A 17,463-nucleotide genomic window follows, 5' to 3' on the forward strand; every position below is an offset into this window, starting at 1 on the left:
TGTAATTAGTAGTTAGTTTAAGTTTTTTTATTATTCTAATGTATTAGAGCATCCATATCCCACCTATATAAATAAGAAATATAGGGGGAGAAGCTCATTCACGTGCTCTCTTAAACCCTAAAGTTTCTCTCTTCAACTCGTGATTTTGCCTTCTCCTTCTCAAACCAAGTTATCCATGGATTAATCCCTAGAATTCAACAACTTTAAATCTCAATTCATTTGCCTCTTAAGAAGCTACCAATATTAGGAATTATACTTCCAAACTAACGAAAACAATAATAATAAAAGCATAAGAAAGAAAAAGCTAGCACAGAAAAACACAAGAAGATTTATATATGTTCGCCTCAGGGTGCGATTACATCCTATCCGCCAATATAGTAATCCATTATAAAGATAAAATAGTCTACAAGAGAAATCGCACACATTTACAGGTATTGTCTCTAACCTCTCTCAAGCAGTAACTCAAGATTCTCCACGTATGATGATCATAGTCAAGGTAATTAAAAACCCTCCGAGAAAATTAGGGCATCTGGATTACAAGTGTGAAATCCAAAATTTTCCTTAATGACATAGCAATCAATATATCATGGACCCACTCGGGGGCTCTGCCCTCAAACCCCCAGGAGGGGGTCAGGGCCCCCACGACGACCTTACCACGAAGGTTGATCCACGACAGAGTATAAGGTATTAATTAGGCTCCACAACTTAACAATCTCCCACTTTGAGACTTATCCATCATCAATATCTCCTCTACAACGACAACAACTTCTCAATCTTCAAAGAAAAGTCCAACTAAAGTAGGACACAACTTCAATTTTGCAATCATAACAGTCTTTGTCAACATATCAGTCGGATTCTAACTCCCTTGAAACTTCTCAAGTGTTAATACTCCATCCTCAAGAACTGCCCTACACCGAGTCGATACGCAGATTGACCTATCATCAATGTCTCCAGCCATATCAACATATACATAACCCTGTAATCCCAAGTTTGACTTTCTGAAACATAAGGTTGAATCTGCAGTGCCTCTCAAATACCTAAGAATCTACTTCACTGCTTCCCAATGTTGTTTCCCCGAATTACTCATATATATGCTCACCACTCCCACTGCATGAGCTATGTATGGTCTAGTGCACACCATGGCATACATGAGACTGCCAATAGCAGAAGCATAAGGCACATTGGCCATGTAGGTTCGCTTCAGCTCTATAGAAGGTGACTACTCTATAGATAGCCTAAATTAACTAGCCAAATGAGTACTCACTGGTTTTGCATCGTTCATGTTGAACCTGTCCAACACCTTCTTCACATATTCTTCTTGTGCTAGTTCCAAGACATCAATGCCCCTAGTAATCCTTATCCCAAAGATTTGTTTTGAAGCACCCAAATCCTTCATTACAAACTTCTTGGATAACTCCTTTTTTAGCTTATTTACTTCCTATTTGCAATCACTTGCTATCAACATGTCATCAACATATAGCAGCGAAATGATATAGGAGTCATCAAACTTCTTCACATAACAGCAATGATCTGCCTGACACCTCAAGAAACCATTAATACTCATAAAGGTTTCAAACTTCTTATACCATTGTCTTGAATTCTGTTTAAGACCATACAAGCTCTTTTGAAGTCTGCACACCATTTTCTCCTTTCCTTGTGCTTTGAAACCTTGTGGCTGCAACATGTAAATTTCTTCCTCCAAATCACCATGAAGAAAGGTTGTCTTTACATCCAACTGTTGTAAATGCAAGTCATCATTTATCACTAATCCAAACATTGTTCTAATAGTAGTCAATTTCACTACTGGAGAAAATCTTAGTGTAGTCAATGCCTTTTTTCTTGTTAAAAGACCTTTACCACCAGTATTGCCTTGTACCGCTTGTTGCCATCATGTTCGTCTTTTATTCAATACACCTAATTGTTCTGCAAGGCCTTCTTCCCTTTTGGTAACTCAGTCAACTGTCATATGTGATTGGATAACATTAAATCCATCTCATCTTTCATGACCAACTCCCACTTGGTTGATTCATCAACTTGCACGACTTCCTTATAACTCTCTGGTTCACCTTTATCAATCAACAAAATATAATTCAATGTAAGGGAGTACCTCTGTGGTGGACTGCTAGTTCAGGCAGATCTCGTGAGTTCAGTCACAGGAATGTTCTGATTTACTTCTGGGGGTATATTTTTCTAGTCTTCCGCAGCAATATTTTCCATCTCAATAACTGGAAGATCTCTCAATTGAATCACTTTAAACTTCTTGGCTTCATCACTGGTGCTCTCACACTCTGTTTTCAACATGTCTTTATATAGGGCACCTTCATTGAAAATCAAGTCCTTGCTCCAGATAACCTTACGACTTTGGTCATCCCAGAAGCAATAACCAAACTTGGTACCACCATAGCCAATAAAGAAACATATCTTAGATTTAGCATCAAGTTTATTTCTAGAAGCAGAATTAATATGAATATGAGAAACACAACCAAAAACTTTCAAGAAAGAAAAGTTTACCTCTTTACCGCTCTAGAACTCTTCTGGTATTTTGCAATCCAATGGTGTTAAGGGACCTTTGTTGATCAAATACACAACGGTGCTAATAGCCTCATACCAAAATATCTTTGGCAATCCTACATGAAATCTTATGCTCCTAGCACGCTCGTTCAAAGTCTTATTCATCCTCTCTGCCACATCATTCTATTGAGGTTTTCCAAGAATGGACTTCTTCGGCTTGATTCCATTATCAGCACAGTACTGCTTGAAATCATCATCTGGGTATTCTCCCTCATTATCTGACTGCAGGCATTTCACCTTCAAATTTGTCTCATTCTCAACCATTGCTCTTTGTCTCTTAAAGGTATCAAAGACATCAGATTTTTTTTTTTAGGAAATAAACTCATGCCTTTCTACTTGCATCATCAATAAATGTCACATAGTAATTAGAACCACCAAGGGAGATAACAGTTAAAGGCCCCCACACATCTGTGTGAACAAGCTCCAATTTTGTTATCTTTTATTTTTTTCTAGCTTTAGAAAAGCTAACCCTTTTCTGCTTGCCAAAAATACAACTTTCACACAAACTGTTGTTTACAATGTTCAAGCTCGTAGCTTTCCTTTAGAGCACTTTCAGTCCCTTCTCACTCATGTAACCGAGCCTATAATGCCACAAATCAAAATCAGTAACAGCATCAACAACTGCTATCGTGTCTCTGCAACTGGAAGTAATGTAAAGACTTCCAGTTTTAACTCCTCGTGCAACAACCATGGCTCCCTTAGTGACTTTCCAGGCAGTACCATTAAAAGTCACATTATGACCTTCATCATTAAGTTGCCCTACTAAGATCAGATTACGCATCAGCTTTGGTATATGTCTCACCTTGTGAATTTTTCACATTGTCCTGTTTGACATCTTCAAACTGACATTACCAATACCGATAATATCCAAAGGTTCTCTATCACTAAGATACACCTTCCCGTAATCTCCAGCAACATAATTCTTCATGATCTCACGATATGCAGTGGTGTGAAAAACAAACTCTTGAATCTAACACCCAAGAGTCATAGGGCTATGAACCAACAAAAATAAAGCATCTTGTACCTCTTCAGTCACCGCATTTGCAGCAGCCCTTTTCTTTTCATCCTTCTTCAGTGTTTTGCAGTTCTTCTTTATGTGACCAAACTTGCCACAATTCCCGCATTCCACATTCCTTCTGAATTTGGACTTGCTTCTACCATTGTTTGACTTCCCTCTACAATTGCCCTTCTTGGAATTCCTCTCAAAGTTCATGCCCCTAGTATCAACACTTAGCGCACAACTAGATATCGACAATTCTCCGGAGTCCTTTCTACAAACTTCCTCCACAAAAATGGCATGTCAAACATTATTAAAAATCAACTTCCCGTTGCCTATTGAGTTGTGGACCGCAACCTTCATTGGCTGCCAACAGTTTGGCAGAAACACCAAAAGAATTAAAACACGAACCTTATCATCAAATTTAATTTGAAAGGAGGTCAATTGATTAACAATCGTGCTAAACTCATGCAAATGCGATGTCATTGATGTATTTTTCATCATCTTTAAATTGAAGATTTTTTTCATGAGATATACCTTATTATTTACAAAAGGTTTCTCATACATGTCGGACAAAATTTCATCATCCCTGCTGTGATTTTCTTCAACGTCACGTTGTAAGCAACGTTCTTCAACAGTGTTAACTGAACTACTCCCAATGCCTGTATATCGAAGAGATTTCACTCATCATCTTTCATACCTTCTGGTTCGTATTGAAAAGTGGTGCGTGCAGCTTTTTACTGTACAGATAATCTTCTATCTGCATCCTCCAAAACACAAAACCCATACCATTAAACTTGTTGATTCCAAGTGTCGATCCTTCTCTATCAGTCATTGCTCTCAATCACAAACCAAAGCTCTGATACTACTTATTAGAAATCAGACGCCCTAATTCCAAACTAACAAAAACAATAATAATAAATGCAGAAAAAAAAAACAAGTACAAAAAAACACAACATGATTTATATAGGTTCGCTTCAAGGTGAAACTACGTCCTGTCTTACGTTGTTGCAGTAATCCACTATGAAGATGAAATAGTTTACAAGAGAAATCACACACACTTACATGTATTTTCTCTAACCTCTCTCGGGCAGTAACTCAAAATGTTCCTCGTCAAAGTTATTAAAAACCCAAACAATAGTGCCCCTATATGTAAAGAAAAAATCAGGGCAACCAGATTACAAGTGTGAAATCCCCAAACTACCTTTAATGACACAACAGTCAATATATCGTGGACCAGTCGGGTAGCCCCCCCCCCCCCCCCCCCCCCCCCTTGACAACTTTACCGCAAAAGTCGATCCGCGACATAGTGGACCAGTCAATATATTGTGGACCAGTCGGGTAGCCCCCTCCTTTTCCAACCACCATGATAACTTTACCGTAAAAGTCGATCCGCGACATAGTGTAAGGTGTTAATTAGGCTCTACAACTTAACAACCTAGGCTAACAGGTAAAAACTCCACTGCAAAACTTTCTTCTTCCGCTCTACACATTCAACATACTACCTTTCTGCATAGCTCTCTTAGTCTGAGCAGAAACTATAGACAAAAACCTTTGCAATTGACCACAAGAACGGAATGATTGGATACAAGAAATGGACCACAAGCCAACTGATGACTTAACTGGAGAATATATACTATTAGAAAACTTTGCAGCAAAAATGTAGAAATTGCCAAAATTAAGGAAGAGCACAATTACTTAAAGAATATGCTTTCATCATCTAATTCTTCTCATGATTTCCAGAATATAGTTACAATGAAAAGTTTAGTCTGATGACATATGAATTACTGATTATGAATCATGAATAGGCTCTTCCTCTTCTGGTTGAACGAAAAATTCAATGTAAGCAATACGACCAGGTGGCTGATATCCTCTATATTCACTGTGAGTTCCAGATTTAGCAACAGTAACCAAGTGCTGGATTTTTAACATCCCACCTCTTCCAATAGTAAGTTTGCTTCCTCTATTGTCCTTCATGACGCTATTTGGAAAATTCGCCGTTGACGCTTGGAGGAATTTGTATTTGTATCTGGCCAAATAGGGAAGAAATAACCAACACTAACTGAATAACATTTTGAGGACAGTATGATGAATATATTAAATATACGGTTACCTGAATGAGACTCGATGATGGCACTGGAAAGCCATGAATAGCTCACTATTTGGAAAGTATGGGAGATCAATCTGGAAAAACAGAAAGTGCTTACAAACTGAAGCATAGAAACCACTCTTAGAGAGATATTTCTACAGTTCCTTGAGAGGTGTTTCTGCAGGTCCTGGAAAAAATTCTATATGGAGAAACTCAAGCTACGTTAGTGGAACCCAGTAACTCCATCACTAGAGTCTCTCACCCTGGACAGTAGAATGATCCAACCCAAAGGAATTATTAAGATTGAAGTCTCTAACAGTTCGCAGCCTACCCCCCTAGTTAACCAGTCTGTGAAACTCCAACTGTTAGGAGACCTCAGTTTCATTATGCTTTTTTAATTGTTCATATTAGCATAAGTAAATTCTGTTGGAGACCGTCAAATAGTACCTGCAAGTCTCCATGGCCTTCTCCTCTGAAAGTAACTGAAGGTGGATCTGGGTTCAGAGTTATCTCGATGCTTGATCCAGGCCATTCAAGATCATCAATTGCCTCTTTCAGGCCTGCAGACTGGAAAGCAGCTAGTTCAGTGGGTGAAATATATCTTGTCATCATTACAAAAGAAAGATTAACTACCTTGACAGTAAAACTAACTGGTACACTGCCTGTAGGTTCAAAATCATAGTCCCAGGAAACGGTCTCTGGAATCCTAGTTCTGAGCTCCGCATAGACACAAGCATATGGTGAACCAATTGACCTACCCATATAACAATATCTTTGGTCATGACTTACCCACACATAGATGTACAACCATATGCAATGGAAAACAAATGGGAGAACTAGCACAGAAGGTGCCCATTTTTTAGCAGCATTGTCAATTGAAGAAGATAAACGCGAGAGAGAAACTCACTTCAGAATGAGCTGCATATCAGAACCCGGGTAGCGAATCTCCACTGCTGAAGAAAACATATTAAGGCAATCTATGAAGAGGCCTAAACTCAACCCAAACCGGGGGCGACCTTCAGCGGTATACTCATAAGAAACAAAAAGCTGAGGAAATTTCGGAACATTATTGAAGCTTTATACACAAAATTTTCCGGTGAATCATATATCAAGCAATATTTGCTAACTGCTGCATATTGAAACTTTAAAACCCACCTCGCGCTTCAGATAGACTTTCGCCTGGAGACAGCCGGTTTCCTCTACTATCAAAACTATGCCGTGTTCAGATAATTCAATAACCGCATCCTGAGAGAGGAGCAAAATTTCAATTGTAAATAGAGAAAAGACAGAAAAAAAAAAAAAAAACACCCGAATGGGAGAAGAGAAAAAGGGAGAACCTGGTGTCTTTTCCACTTTACGGAGATGAGAGCATCGACCATGCCTTGGACGTTGTCCAGCTGACAGACCAGGTCCAGGGCTTCTGCATTCACAGGGGAGGAGCTCATCTTCTTTCGCGCGCTAATTCTCTCTCGGAAAAGAGGTGTTGAAGTCTTCAGATGTTGGTCTGTAAAAAAGTTAATGGCCGGAATTCGCATTTTGAGAAATTTCAACCTAGTTTTTTTTTTTTATTCATTTATTTGTGTGCCAAAAAGCGTATTTGAACTCTCCCTCTCTCTCTTCCAAAGTCCCACAAGCTCCAGATTCTTCCACAACCCAACATTAACAGAACTAGTTCATGTGTGTAATGTATAAAGAGTTTTTTCAACACATGAGATAGATGAAGTCAAGATTTACCAGAGATAAAAATTCTGTGTTGAGGAAGGATGGTAGAAATTAGTCTAATAATTTATAAAGATATCATCTCACAAGTTATAGCACACTATTCTACACCCAAAAACTAGACTTAATATTCTAATCCCAAAAAGGGATTTTCTTGCAACTAATCAAACCTGAATGTACTTAAAAATTTGGATTTGGTATGTTCAAGCTCTAGGAATGTACAACCTTGATCTTGACAAAGTGGAAGAAGAGGACGATGACCCCAGTTGGATAAATATTGTCTTGCAACCATGAAATTGTTTTCAAAGGAGTTCGAAACTGGCATGTAACAAGTTGAAGGATGGACAAAATAAGGCTTCATAAGTTTTTTATTTATATTTTAAATGTTTATAATTTTAATTTTTTTTGAAATATATAATATAATATTCTTTTAAGATGGCACATGCAACTTACCTATTTTCTCACCCATTGTCTCATTTATCTACTGGTGAATAGTTACAAAAATTGAAAACAAAATAAGTATTTATCAATTCAATGAAACAGGACACGGGGCGGTTATGAAATGTGAAATATAAAACCCATTACCCGTTCCTTTTGTTACCCATTTACAATCCTATTAAGAGGGTTAGTCCAAAATGAAGTTGAATGAATTCTCTCTGTATTACCTAATTCATTAGATAAATGGGTTTAGTGTAATATAAAACCCATTACCCGTTCCTTTTGTTACCCATTTACAATCCTACTAGCTTTAATACCACTTGTTATGTCCTTTTTGGAACAAACCTAAAGGGGGGGTTAATAGGTTTGTGAATTTTCTTGCCAATTTTTTACATTTTTTTATTAGATGATGTGTGCTCTCACTCTTTGAAGATTTATTTTGCAATATATAGGCCTATTCAAACGTAATTAAATATAAAATAAAAGATTATAATAAAAATTTAAGCTTCTACATTCAATCCCAAATTGTTCGGGAGTTAAATCCACTTTGTAAAATGGCCAAACAATATCCACATTAAGAGCCACAAGGGCAAAATTACAATGTTTACGACATAGCAACTTATGCCACTCAATTAACCATAATAATCAATTTACAAAGCTTACACTCTTACAAGTTATAACATACTATCCTAGACCCACATTAGGGATTTTCATAATAACAACTAAGCATAATTGAAGTATTAGGAATTAAACCCTCTAATTCTAAACTAACAAGAACAATAATAATAATCGAGGAAGAAGAAGAAAGCAAGCACGAAAAAAAATAACAAAATTTATACAAGTTCGCCTCAAGGTAAGATTACGTTCTATCTTCCACCTCTACAATAATCTACTACGAAAATAAAATAGTTTTCAAAAGAAATCACACACATTTACAATTGTTTTTTTTTAACCTCTCTCAGTCGCAACTTATGATGTTCTTCGGATGATAAAACACTCATAGCAACACCCGCAAATATAAAGAGAAAATTGTTTTTTTCTAACCTCTGAGCCACACTTATGATGCACTTCGGCTGATAAAACACTAATAGCAACACCCACAAATATGAAGAGAAAATTAAAATAATTAGATTACAAGTATAAAATCTCCAAACTACCCTTAATGGAACAACAATCAATATATAGTGGATCTGATAGGAACTCTGCACCCACGAGAGAGGGGCTCCCCGTCTCCCTTCTAACTCCCCACGACGACTTCACTGCAAAAGTCATATAAGGCATTACTTAAAGTCCACAACTTCACAAGAAACTTATCTCGAAGGGTTTCTGAGTTTATTGAGTAAGGGACTACCCTATGACGGTATTAATAGACTAAGGGAACTCAAAAGGAGATTGAAGAACATTTTAGAATGTATCAATACCTATTTGGGTAAATCATTTATCTCACGAGGGTAAGAGGCTCTAATCATATTTTACTTTCTAGGGTCCAATTAAATTCCAAGTGATCAGATTTAACAAATTATTAGTTGGCAAAGTGGTGCACCATGCTTGATTTTTAAGTGTGGATATTGACGAGTGTGATTTATATGTTCTTAAAAGCATTTCCTACGAGATCAAGATTCCTGAAAGAGGAATTCATCAGCCACCTACAAATTTACATGCAAAGAAAGATGATTCTCATGGGCTCCTCCCATAGTTAAACATCACAAGGTCAGAAATTCGCTGTTCTCATCAGAAACAGGAAAAGCCTCAGCCTTTCAGCCACAGAACATTTGAGGCCATGTAAGTACACAGCCACCTACCTGCCATTGCGACTCAGTTGCCCTCTTCTTCAGAGCCTTTCAAGTAAAGCGGCTCAGTCCCATCCCTCTGTCCACCTTGTCCTTCAGAAGATCCTCCAGTTCCCATCTCCCCTTTGCTCGTGCTAGTTATTCCCCTGCTCCCGCCCTGCAAACCATCTCCAGTGCCACGTCCGAAATCAGGAAAGCCTCCAGCTGCGAGTGTGCCGCTGGATCCTCCAATAGTGGTTTCACTGTGTAGCATGTTGAGTCCACTCTCCCTACCAGACCTCATGCCTAGTTGGTTTTGGAATGCTTCCTGCTGCTGTTGGTGCAATGCAGATAGCGGTTGCTGAGCATACATCATGGATGATCGAGCTGCCATCAGTGATTGCGGTGTCATCTGTGGTGCTTGTTGATGTTGCAAGTAGCGAGATCCGGGCTGCATCACAGAATTTGACGGGAACTGCGTATCCATTTCAAGCAGGCATTGAATCACCAAATTAAGATCAATATATTTGACAGTGGTCCAGAAAAAGAGTAGAGAGAGTAGGGAGTACCTGGGCATGCATTGGTGGCTGAGGTTGAGAATCTGCAATTGCTGCCAGGTACATGAGGTTTTGCTGGAGCCTAGCTTGATTCCTGTGTCATCAGATATACTGGCTACTAAGATTGCTTGATCTGTGACCAACAATTAAATGGACATGGAAGAACTGGAGAGGCGCAACATGATTCTCTTTTCAACATAATTTAACAACAAGAGCACATCACATCTTTGGTCAGTAATTCTTAGGCACCCTGCTTGCCTTACCAAGAAAGAGAAGGCATTTTTATCTTTTCCAAACTAAACTATGAGGTAATAAAAGGAAACAACAGAAGCAGAAAAAGACATTAAGATAATTTTTATAGAACTTGAGAACTCCGAGATTCTTATGTACTGTGATCTAGCCATTCTGTCTAACTGATAGCTAAACAGTCATTTGCTATCTCCTAATATTCCCCAATACAGTTGGCACATGTCAATGCTGTTCCAGTTTAACTGCTGTAATCAAATTTTCATTATCTAGTTCCATATCCTTAAAAAGTATCAGACAGAATATCATTCAATCAATAGGTGAATGGAAGGGTTTGTAAATCAAATTTTGACATTCTAGCATGATAGAGTTCTTAAGAATCTGCCCCATAAAATGTATAAGTAGTCTCTGTAATAAAGATGAAATCTGGAATTTCTACATCCCGATTTCAATCCACCTGGGCTTTTAAATCCTTTAGGAACATATTAGTTTTTCTACATCCCGATTTCAGTTCACCTGGGCTTTTAATTCCATTAGGAACATATTAGTTTTTGTTTCCTCTCTGGAAAGTGAGATTGGAGCAACTTATGTAACCTTAATAGAGAATTAATTATAGGCATCAAATCTGCACACAAGCAATCAATAGACTCAGGGCATCTAATATTGCAAAACATATTATAATGAATCAAAATTGACTCATTTAATACTTTATTTATTTTTATGCTTGATTTGGCTTTCTTGGAGAAGGATAGGTGAGAGTCTTCTAGGTAGTACCAGAGTAAATGGTCAGACAAATGTAACTGAGGGCTGTGTCAGCCGATGGTCACAGTGAACAAGTTAAAGCCTCCAAGAAATACATATGAAATTTATGTTTGAACAGCTACACAAACTCAAGAATATCTTACCCCAAGTTCAGGTGTAAGAGCTACCCAGAAAGGATATGAGTAACTGAACACACTAACACGAAGGAAAAGCAACAATCACATTGTTTGATCAGCAAGAGGAAACAGGTCACCTCTAACTGGGGTGCCATAAAGCAGAAAGACTTTCATAAGAACCAGAACATGTCAGCAGCTCCCAAGCTAATCAAGTCATGTGCCCAAAGCTCATAAAACAAATATCAATTTCACAACAGTTGATAAGACTGAAACCTTCAAACTAATACTGCAGCTAAATGATTATGGGTTTGACATATAATTGGCTCCACCTGGGCATCACACAACATAAGAAGCAGCAAGTGGCTAATTTAAAATCTTTCAAATTCCAATAAACAAAAATTATAACTGACCACCATAAATAATTTTGCCCTCATCAGATGACAATTTTCTAATCAGCAGAAACAAACTCTGTCACTTGTGTTTCATGGAGCCACTGGGATTTGAAATGGAACGTTTATCCGCTTAACGTGAACTTTGAGGGGCTTTCAGTAGGATATCAAACAGATCAACTTACTCAAGAGAGAACAATAAGCATATATAGAGAGATCAATCAGAGGAAACCACCGGCTCATGTGAAATTTGAGATAAATCGCAAAGCACATCGAAAGTGAGAGTGAAAAACAAAGCCAGAATTGCTGAAGTTCAGAATAAAGTTTATAAAGAACTGATGAATATATTTTTCTAGAACACACCCTTAAAGTTTATATCTCATCTTAATGTGACCATCCTCATAACAACTTCACAACCAGAAGCAAATTGGCTGATCTAAAATATGGCCCACCTCGTTTTTTAATGAGCCGTAAATACACTCCATTTACCTGTGAGAGAACTTGAATATTTGGTTTTAAAAGTTTTACCACATTAGATGATAAACGCACAATAACTTTTTACCAAGAATAACCATTAAAAACCAAAAAGAGGTAAAAGTTGATAATATAGGAAGAAAAACATTTATGCAACCATTTCTTTCTTAAAATGACTTAAAATCTCAACCGATCCAATTTTCAAGTAAGGTATGATGTCAGTACAGATTCTGCACTCACAAAATCATTTTAAAATACTGTGTGAAGCAACCAAGATAACAAATAAACCAGCTCAAAACTATTCCCATCAGTTTACTCTGTTATATTACCAAAAATACAGGAACCAACTTACTGTGCACATTCACTGAGTTTTCCAGTATTCTGGTTCTCAAGAATTGTCAGAATCAATTGCTTGTTCTCATCCAAATACTGCAAATGTGTAAGTTAGGAAAGAAATGTCAATATTAGGAAATGAAAGGGACTAGCTAGTAGATTTTAACTCTGACAGATACGCAGGTACAAATACAAATGAACAAGAGACTGTATGAGGATAAGGACATTATGCACACATAAAATAATTACAAGAATAGAAAACACACTTTGTAAGCTTCAAGAAAAACTGAAGCAATATCCTTTAGGAATTCCTAACAAACATATCAAATACTTGGACACTGAAAAGCATTCCAGCAGCATTACAAGCATAAAATCCTCTCATAAAAAGGCGCTTGAAGCTTTTAAATCTCTTCAAAAGGAGGAAAAGTTTCGAATAGGCCCAACTAACCTGTGCAACAGATAGTGACAGTTTTTTTTATCGAAATAGATAACAACGAATTAATGGATGAATAAACCGCAAGGAGAGACCTGAAATAGACCATACTCAATTCATAATAGGTTCAGATTTGCTAGACCGTGCTCTAGCAATTGTGCAGGTTACAACCCCAAACACCCCCCCAACCCCAATCACATAGAGAAGATTGATAGGACCGATTTATAAACAGCGTTGGGTCTCATTAAACCTCCACGTATGATGTGGGGGGGGGGGGGGGGGGGGGGGGGCACTGTATAGCAAATAGGAACTCGCGTACAATTGCTGTCTTCCATGGCTTGAACCAAGAACCAGTATGTAGCGACCAGTCAGATCCATTGCCAGGTTGATATTTAAAACACCAGAGCGTAGTACTTCCGAACATATAATAAGCCTACTTCGTCAACTCTTTCTTATCGTCTTTCAAAGATGTAAAACCAACACAAGAAGATAAATCCAAAAAATCCAACTCAACGGCTATAATAAATCTTAATAAGGAAAAAAACAGTAAATTAAATGCTCATTTGTGAACAGGAAGTTGAACATAAACGCATAAGGCACACCCTCTTTACATCCGTCTTGAAAAACAAACATAAAACACCAGAACGCGGACCAAACAGGATAAGAAGAAGGCAGCTGCATTAAAACATGACAGGTCGGTAACGATGACAAGAACAATGTTCAAGGAGAGGAAAAAACAACCGGCACCTCTTATTTTCATTTTTTGAAGGAGAGAAACACGAATCTACATGTTTACTCCATTGCAAAGAAGAAACAACAGTGAAAGAAAGAATCAGTTTGAGAAAAAAGAGAAAACCCAACAAACATTGATCACCCTTTCATTCTTACAACGCTGTCACTATACCAACAGGGAAAACCAAAATGAACAACACTCAAGTCAAAGTGAACGAAGAAAGGAAGGTAAAGAAAAGAGAAAAACTAATTTGAAGTCTGAAGTATAGGGAAAACCTGTTGAATAATATCGGTAGTAACGGCGTTGGGGTTATAGGTAGACATCACGGGCTGCATCTGCATCAGGTGTTGCTGCATCTCTTTCCCCACCCTCCTCCTCTTACACCAGAAGCAGCAGAGATACTTTTCCTTTCTTTGCTTTTCTCAGTACAGGCTAGGCCGCTGACGACTGGAAGAGGGTTTTGGGCTTTTGGTAGATTCTTTTTCCTTTTTCCTGGACTCGCTTCTTATTCTCTCTCTCACGTGTTAGCTCATTTAGAAAAAAAATCGAGAGAAGAAAATAGAGCAGCCACTGCTACACGTAAAACAGCGGACTATCACAAGTCTGCTTGCTGCTGGTCTTGGACAGCGCAGTCGGTCTCTGCAGACAACCGCTCCACGACTAATCTTTTCCGTTTCTCGACATTTGATGCCTTTCTCTTATCGCGAAAACGTCGCCAATCAACCGGCTGCCGGATGCAAAAGTTATTTTGTACGCCGCAGAGCTCAATTTCACTTCAGTACTCAAGCAATTTTACTCCCCATTAGCCGAAGGGAGTGATTCAAGTAAAAAACACCAAAAAATAACCATAGTTCTCCGAAAAGATCCAGAAGGAGCTCTGGTCCTCCGTGAATTCTGAATTTGAATGTCCCTACCTCATAAATGGCAAAAAGATTCTCGCATAAATACAGTTTTGAAGTAGTTCAGGTCATTTACTACTCTGGGATCTAAGTTAATGCGGCAGAAAAAGTGAGCTTACTGCTCTTACAGTGCATTAACTAAGTCCAAAACCTCTCTCATGGCAGAAACAAAAATATTTTCTCTTAAACCACCATCTTCCGATACTTTATCTCAATAAGGCAACTGCTTCATTTCTGCTGCTCAATAACTGTGCTTCACATAAAAATTTGGAAAAAGTTGTGCTTCGTTATCGGTCTGAGAGAAGACGAAATCAATCAATTATACTAATACAGCATAAAAAAAAAAGTAGAACTAAAATAAGAAAAAGGGGTGATGAGGTCACTTCAGACAGGGAACTAAGACCAAGATGCTTTTGAATTTTATATGGATTTTCGGACATTACACCACTCGAGGTTGCAGCAAGTAAAATTTTTTGAGGATCCACTAGTTACTCGGGTAAATACGGAACTATTCGGAAGTGGAATTCCTTTTCAAAAATTGACAACTCGAGTTTTGATGGAATCAAATTGTATAAAACATGTCCTTCAAACCACAAAAGTGAGCTTATTTGTTAAAGTGATTAATGACCACAAAAACTCACAATTCTACATGTACAGGGTGCAAACCTTTAATAAAGTCCATAAAGATATCTATTCACACTAAGTTCTATATAGGCAAAGGTTGTAAGAGATTCATTGGTGATGAAGTCATTGTCCAGAGGACAAGAGACCAATATCTTTTCACAGTAATTTTCAACCATTTTCAAATAAAAGAAGTATTGATCCGGTGATAAGTATTCAACAAGCCTTTATGCCCAGTACAAGCCTTCATGCCCAGTTATGGGAGAATCGTTTAGCTTACCAAGGATCTTTCAGAGGATAGAACTAACACTCTTTTATGGAAGAATAATATAGAATTTACCTCATTATAATGAGAAAGTGAAGTAGGATCATTCAACACCTTGGCCAAGAGAACGTGGATGAAGAAGTCACGACCATATGTTGTCCTCCTGTCGTTGAACAATGTGGGTAGATGTGACACTTATAGGACAGTTAAAGAAGAATCATACCTCCAAAAAAGTTTGTCAGGTGTTCCATTTTCAACAGTTCCTTATGAACAATTTCAAAATCAAACACATGATCATCACTATCCACCTTTGTTGAACCAGAGTATAATCCATTGTTTAAGTTAGAAATTAAAAGGAGAATGACTTGGGCAAATGACAAACTTGCCACCAAAAAGATAGAATCTCCAGTGATGAACAATTTGAACTAAAGCAAAACAATAGAGCATTGCATACTATGGAGTTTGGCAACTTGAGAAATGCCCAATTTTGCAATGGTTTTCACTGTATATAGCGATTTCACACCACAAAAGTGAGCATATTTGCTAAAGTGATCAATGACCACAAAAAATCACAATTCTACCTTTGGACGGTGCCAAACCTTTAATAAATTCCATTGAGATATTTTTTCACACCAAATTCGGTATAGGCAAAGATTGTAAGAGATCCGTTGGTGATAAAGTGTCATATTTAATGCACTGTCGAGTAGCACAAATGACCAATACCTCATCACAGCAAATTTTAACCCTTTTCAAATAAAAGAAGTATTGATCCAGTAATAAGCTTTCAACAAGCCTTCAAGCGTAGTTCTAGGAGAATCATTTAGCTCACTTGATATGGCATTGATCATGGGTCTTTCAGAGGATGGAACAACCACACTTTTATGGAAGAATAATAAAGAATTTAACTCCTTGTAATAAGGTAGTGAAGTAGGATCATTCAGCACCTTTGCCAAGGGACCTTGGATGTAGAAGTCACGACCATATGTTATCCTCCTATCATTGAAAAATGTGGGTAGATGTGATACTTATAGTGCAGCTAAAGAAGAATCATACCTCCAAGAAATTTTGTCTGGTGCTCCATTTTCAACAGCTTTTTATAAACAATTTCAAAATCAAACCCATGATCTTCACAATCCACCATTGTCGAACAGGAGTATAATCCATTGTTGAAGTTGGAAATTGAGAGAAGAATGACCTGTGCAAATGACAAACTTGCGACCAATAAGATAGACTCTCCAGCGATGAACAACTTGAACTATGGCAAAACAATAGAGCATGCCATACTATGGAGTTTGCCAACTTGATAAATGCCCAATTTTGCAATGGTTTTCACTGTATATAGGGGTTTCACACCACAAAAGTGAGCATATTTTCTAAAGTGATCAATGACCACAAAAAATCACAATTTTACCTTTGGACGGTGCCAAACCTTTAAGAAAGTCCATTGAGATATTTTTTCACACCAAGTTCGGTATAAGCAAAAATTGTAAGAGATCTGTTGGTGATGAAGTGTCATATTTAATGCACTGTCGAGTAGGACAAATGACCAATACCTTTTTACAACAAATTTTAACCCTTTTAAAATAGAAAAAGTATTGATCTAGTAATAGTTTTCAACAAGCCTTCAAGCGTAGTTCTGAGAGAATCATTTAGCTCACTTGATATGGCATTGATCATGGGTATTTCAGAGGATGGAACAACCACTCTTTTATGGAAGAATAATAAAGAATTAACCTCCTAGTAATAAGGTAGTGAAGTAGGATCATTCAACACCTTTGCCAATGGACCTTGGATGTAGAAGTTACGACCATATGTTGTCCTCTTATCATTGAACAATGTGTGTAGATGTGACTCTTATAGGGCAGCTAAAGAAGAATCATACCTCCAAGAAATTTTGTCTGGTGCTCCATTTTCAACAGCTTTTTATAAACAATTTCAAAATCAAACCCATGATCTTCACTATCCACCTTTGTCGAACAAGAGTATAATCCATTGTTGAAGTTGGAAATTGAGAGGAGAATGACATGTGCAAATGACAAACTTGCGACCAAT

General features: G+C 37.6%; 2 protein-coding genes across 3 annotated transcripts; both read right to left on the reverse strand.

The window, feature by feature from the left end:
- Positions 1–5,236: 5,236 nt before the first annotated feature.
- Positions 5,237–7,298, reverse strand: LOC137935143 (uncharacterized). The gene is made up of 7 exons (XM_068779808.1): positions 6,995–7,298; positions 6,813–6,902; positions 6,565–6,704; positions 6,291–6,411; positions 6,105–6,224; positions 5,682–5,752; positions 5,237–5,597 (listed from the first exon to the last, which is right to left on the reverse strand). Exons 1-7 carry the CDS (start codon positions 7,190–7,192, stop codon positions 5,360–5,362), a joined length of 978 nt encoding a protein of 325 aa, XP_068635909.1. The 5' UTR covers positions 7,193–7,298; the 3' UTR covers positions 5,237–5,359.
- A 2,117-nt stretch (positions 7,299–9,415) lies between these two features.
- Positions 9,416–14,425, reverse strand: LOC137934706 (GRF-interacting factor 1-like). 2 transcript variants are annotated; one of them, XM_068779207.1, is made up of 4 exons: positions 13,902–14,425; positions 12,480–12,556; positions 10,153–10,234; positions 9,416–10,034 (listed from the first exon to the last, which is right to left on the reverse strand). In XM_068779207.1, the coding sequence occupies exons 1-4, from the start codon at positions 13,980–13,982 to the stop codon at positions 9,630–9,632; spliced, it is 645 nt and encodes a 214-aa protein (XP_068635308.1). In that variant the 5' UTR covers positions 13,983–14,425; the 3' UTR covers positions 9,416–9,629. The 2 variants fall into 2 exon arrangements, with proteins under 2 accessions (XP_068635308.1, XP_068635307.1); XM_068779206.1 differs by having other exon boundaries at positions 9,416–10,058; positions 13,902–14,421.
- Positions 14,426–17,463: the final 3,038 nt, after the last annotated feature.

This window comes from Aristolochia californica, unplaced genomic scaffold (assembly GCF_029961685.1).
Source record: "Aristolochia californica isolate CCGP_79_NKW_82.1479 unplaced genomic scaffold, dmAriCali1.0.hap1 SCAF_6, whole genome shotgun sequence".
NCBI classification, from domain to species: Eukaryota; Viridiplantae; Streptophyta; class Magnoliopsida; order Piperales; family Aristolochiaceae; genus Aristolochia; species Aristolochia californica.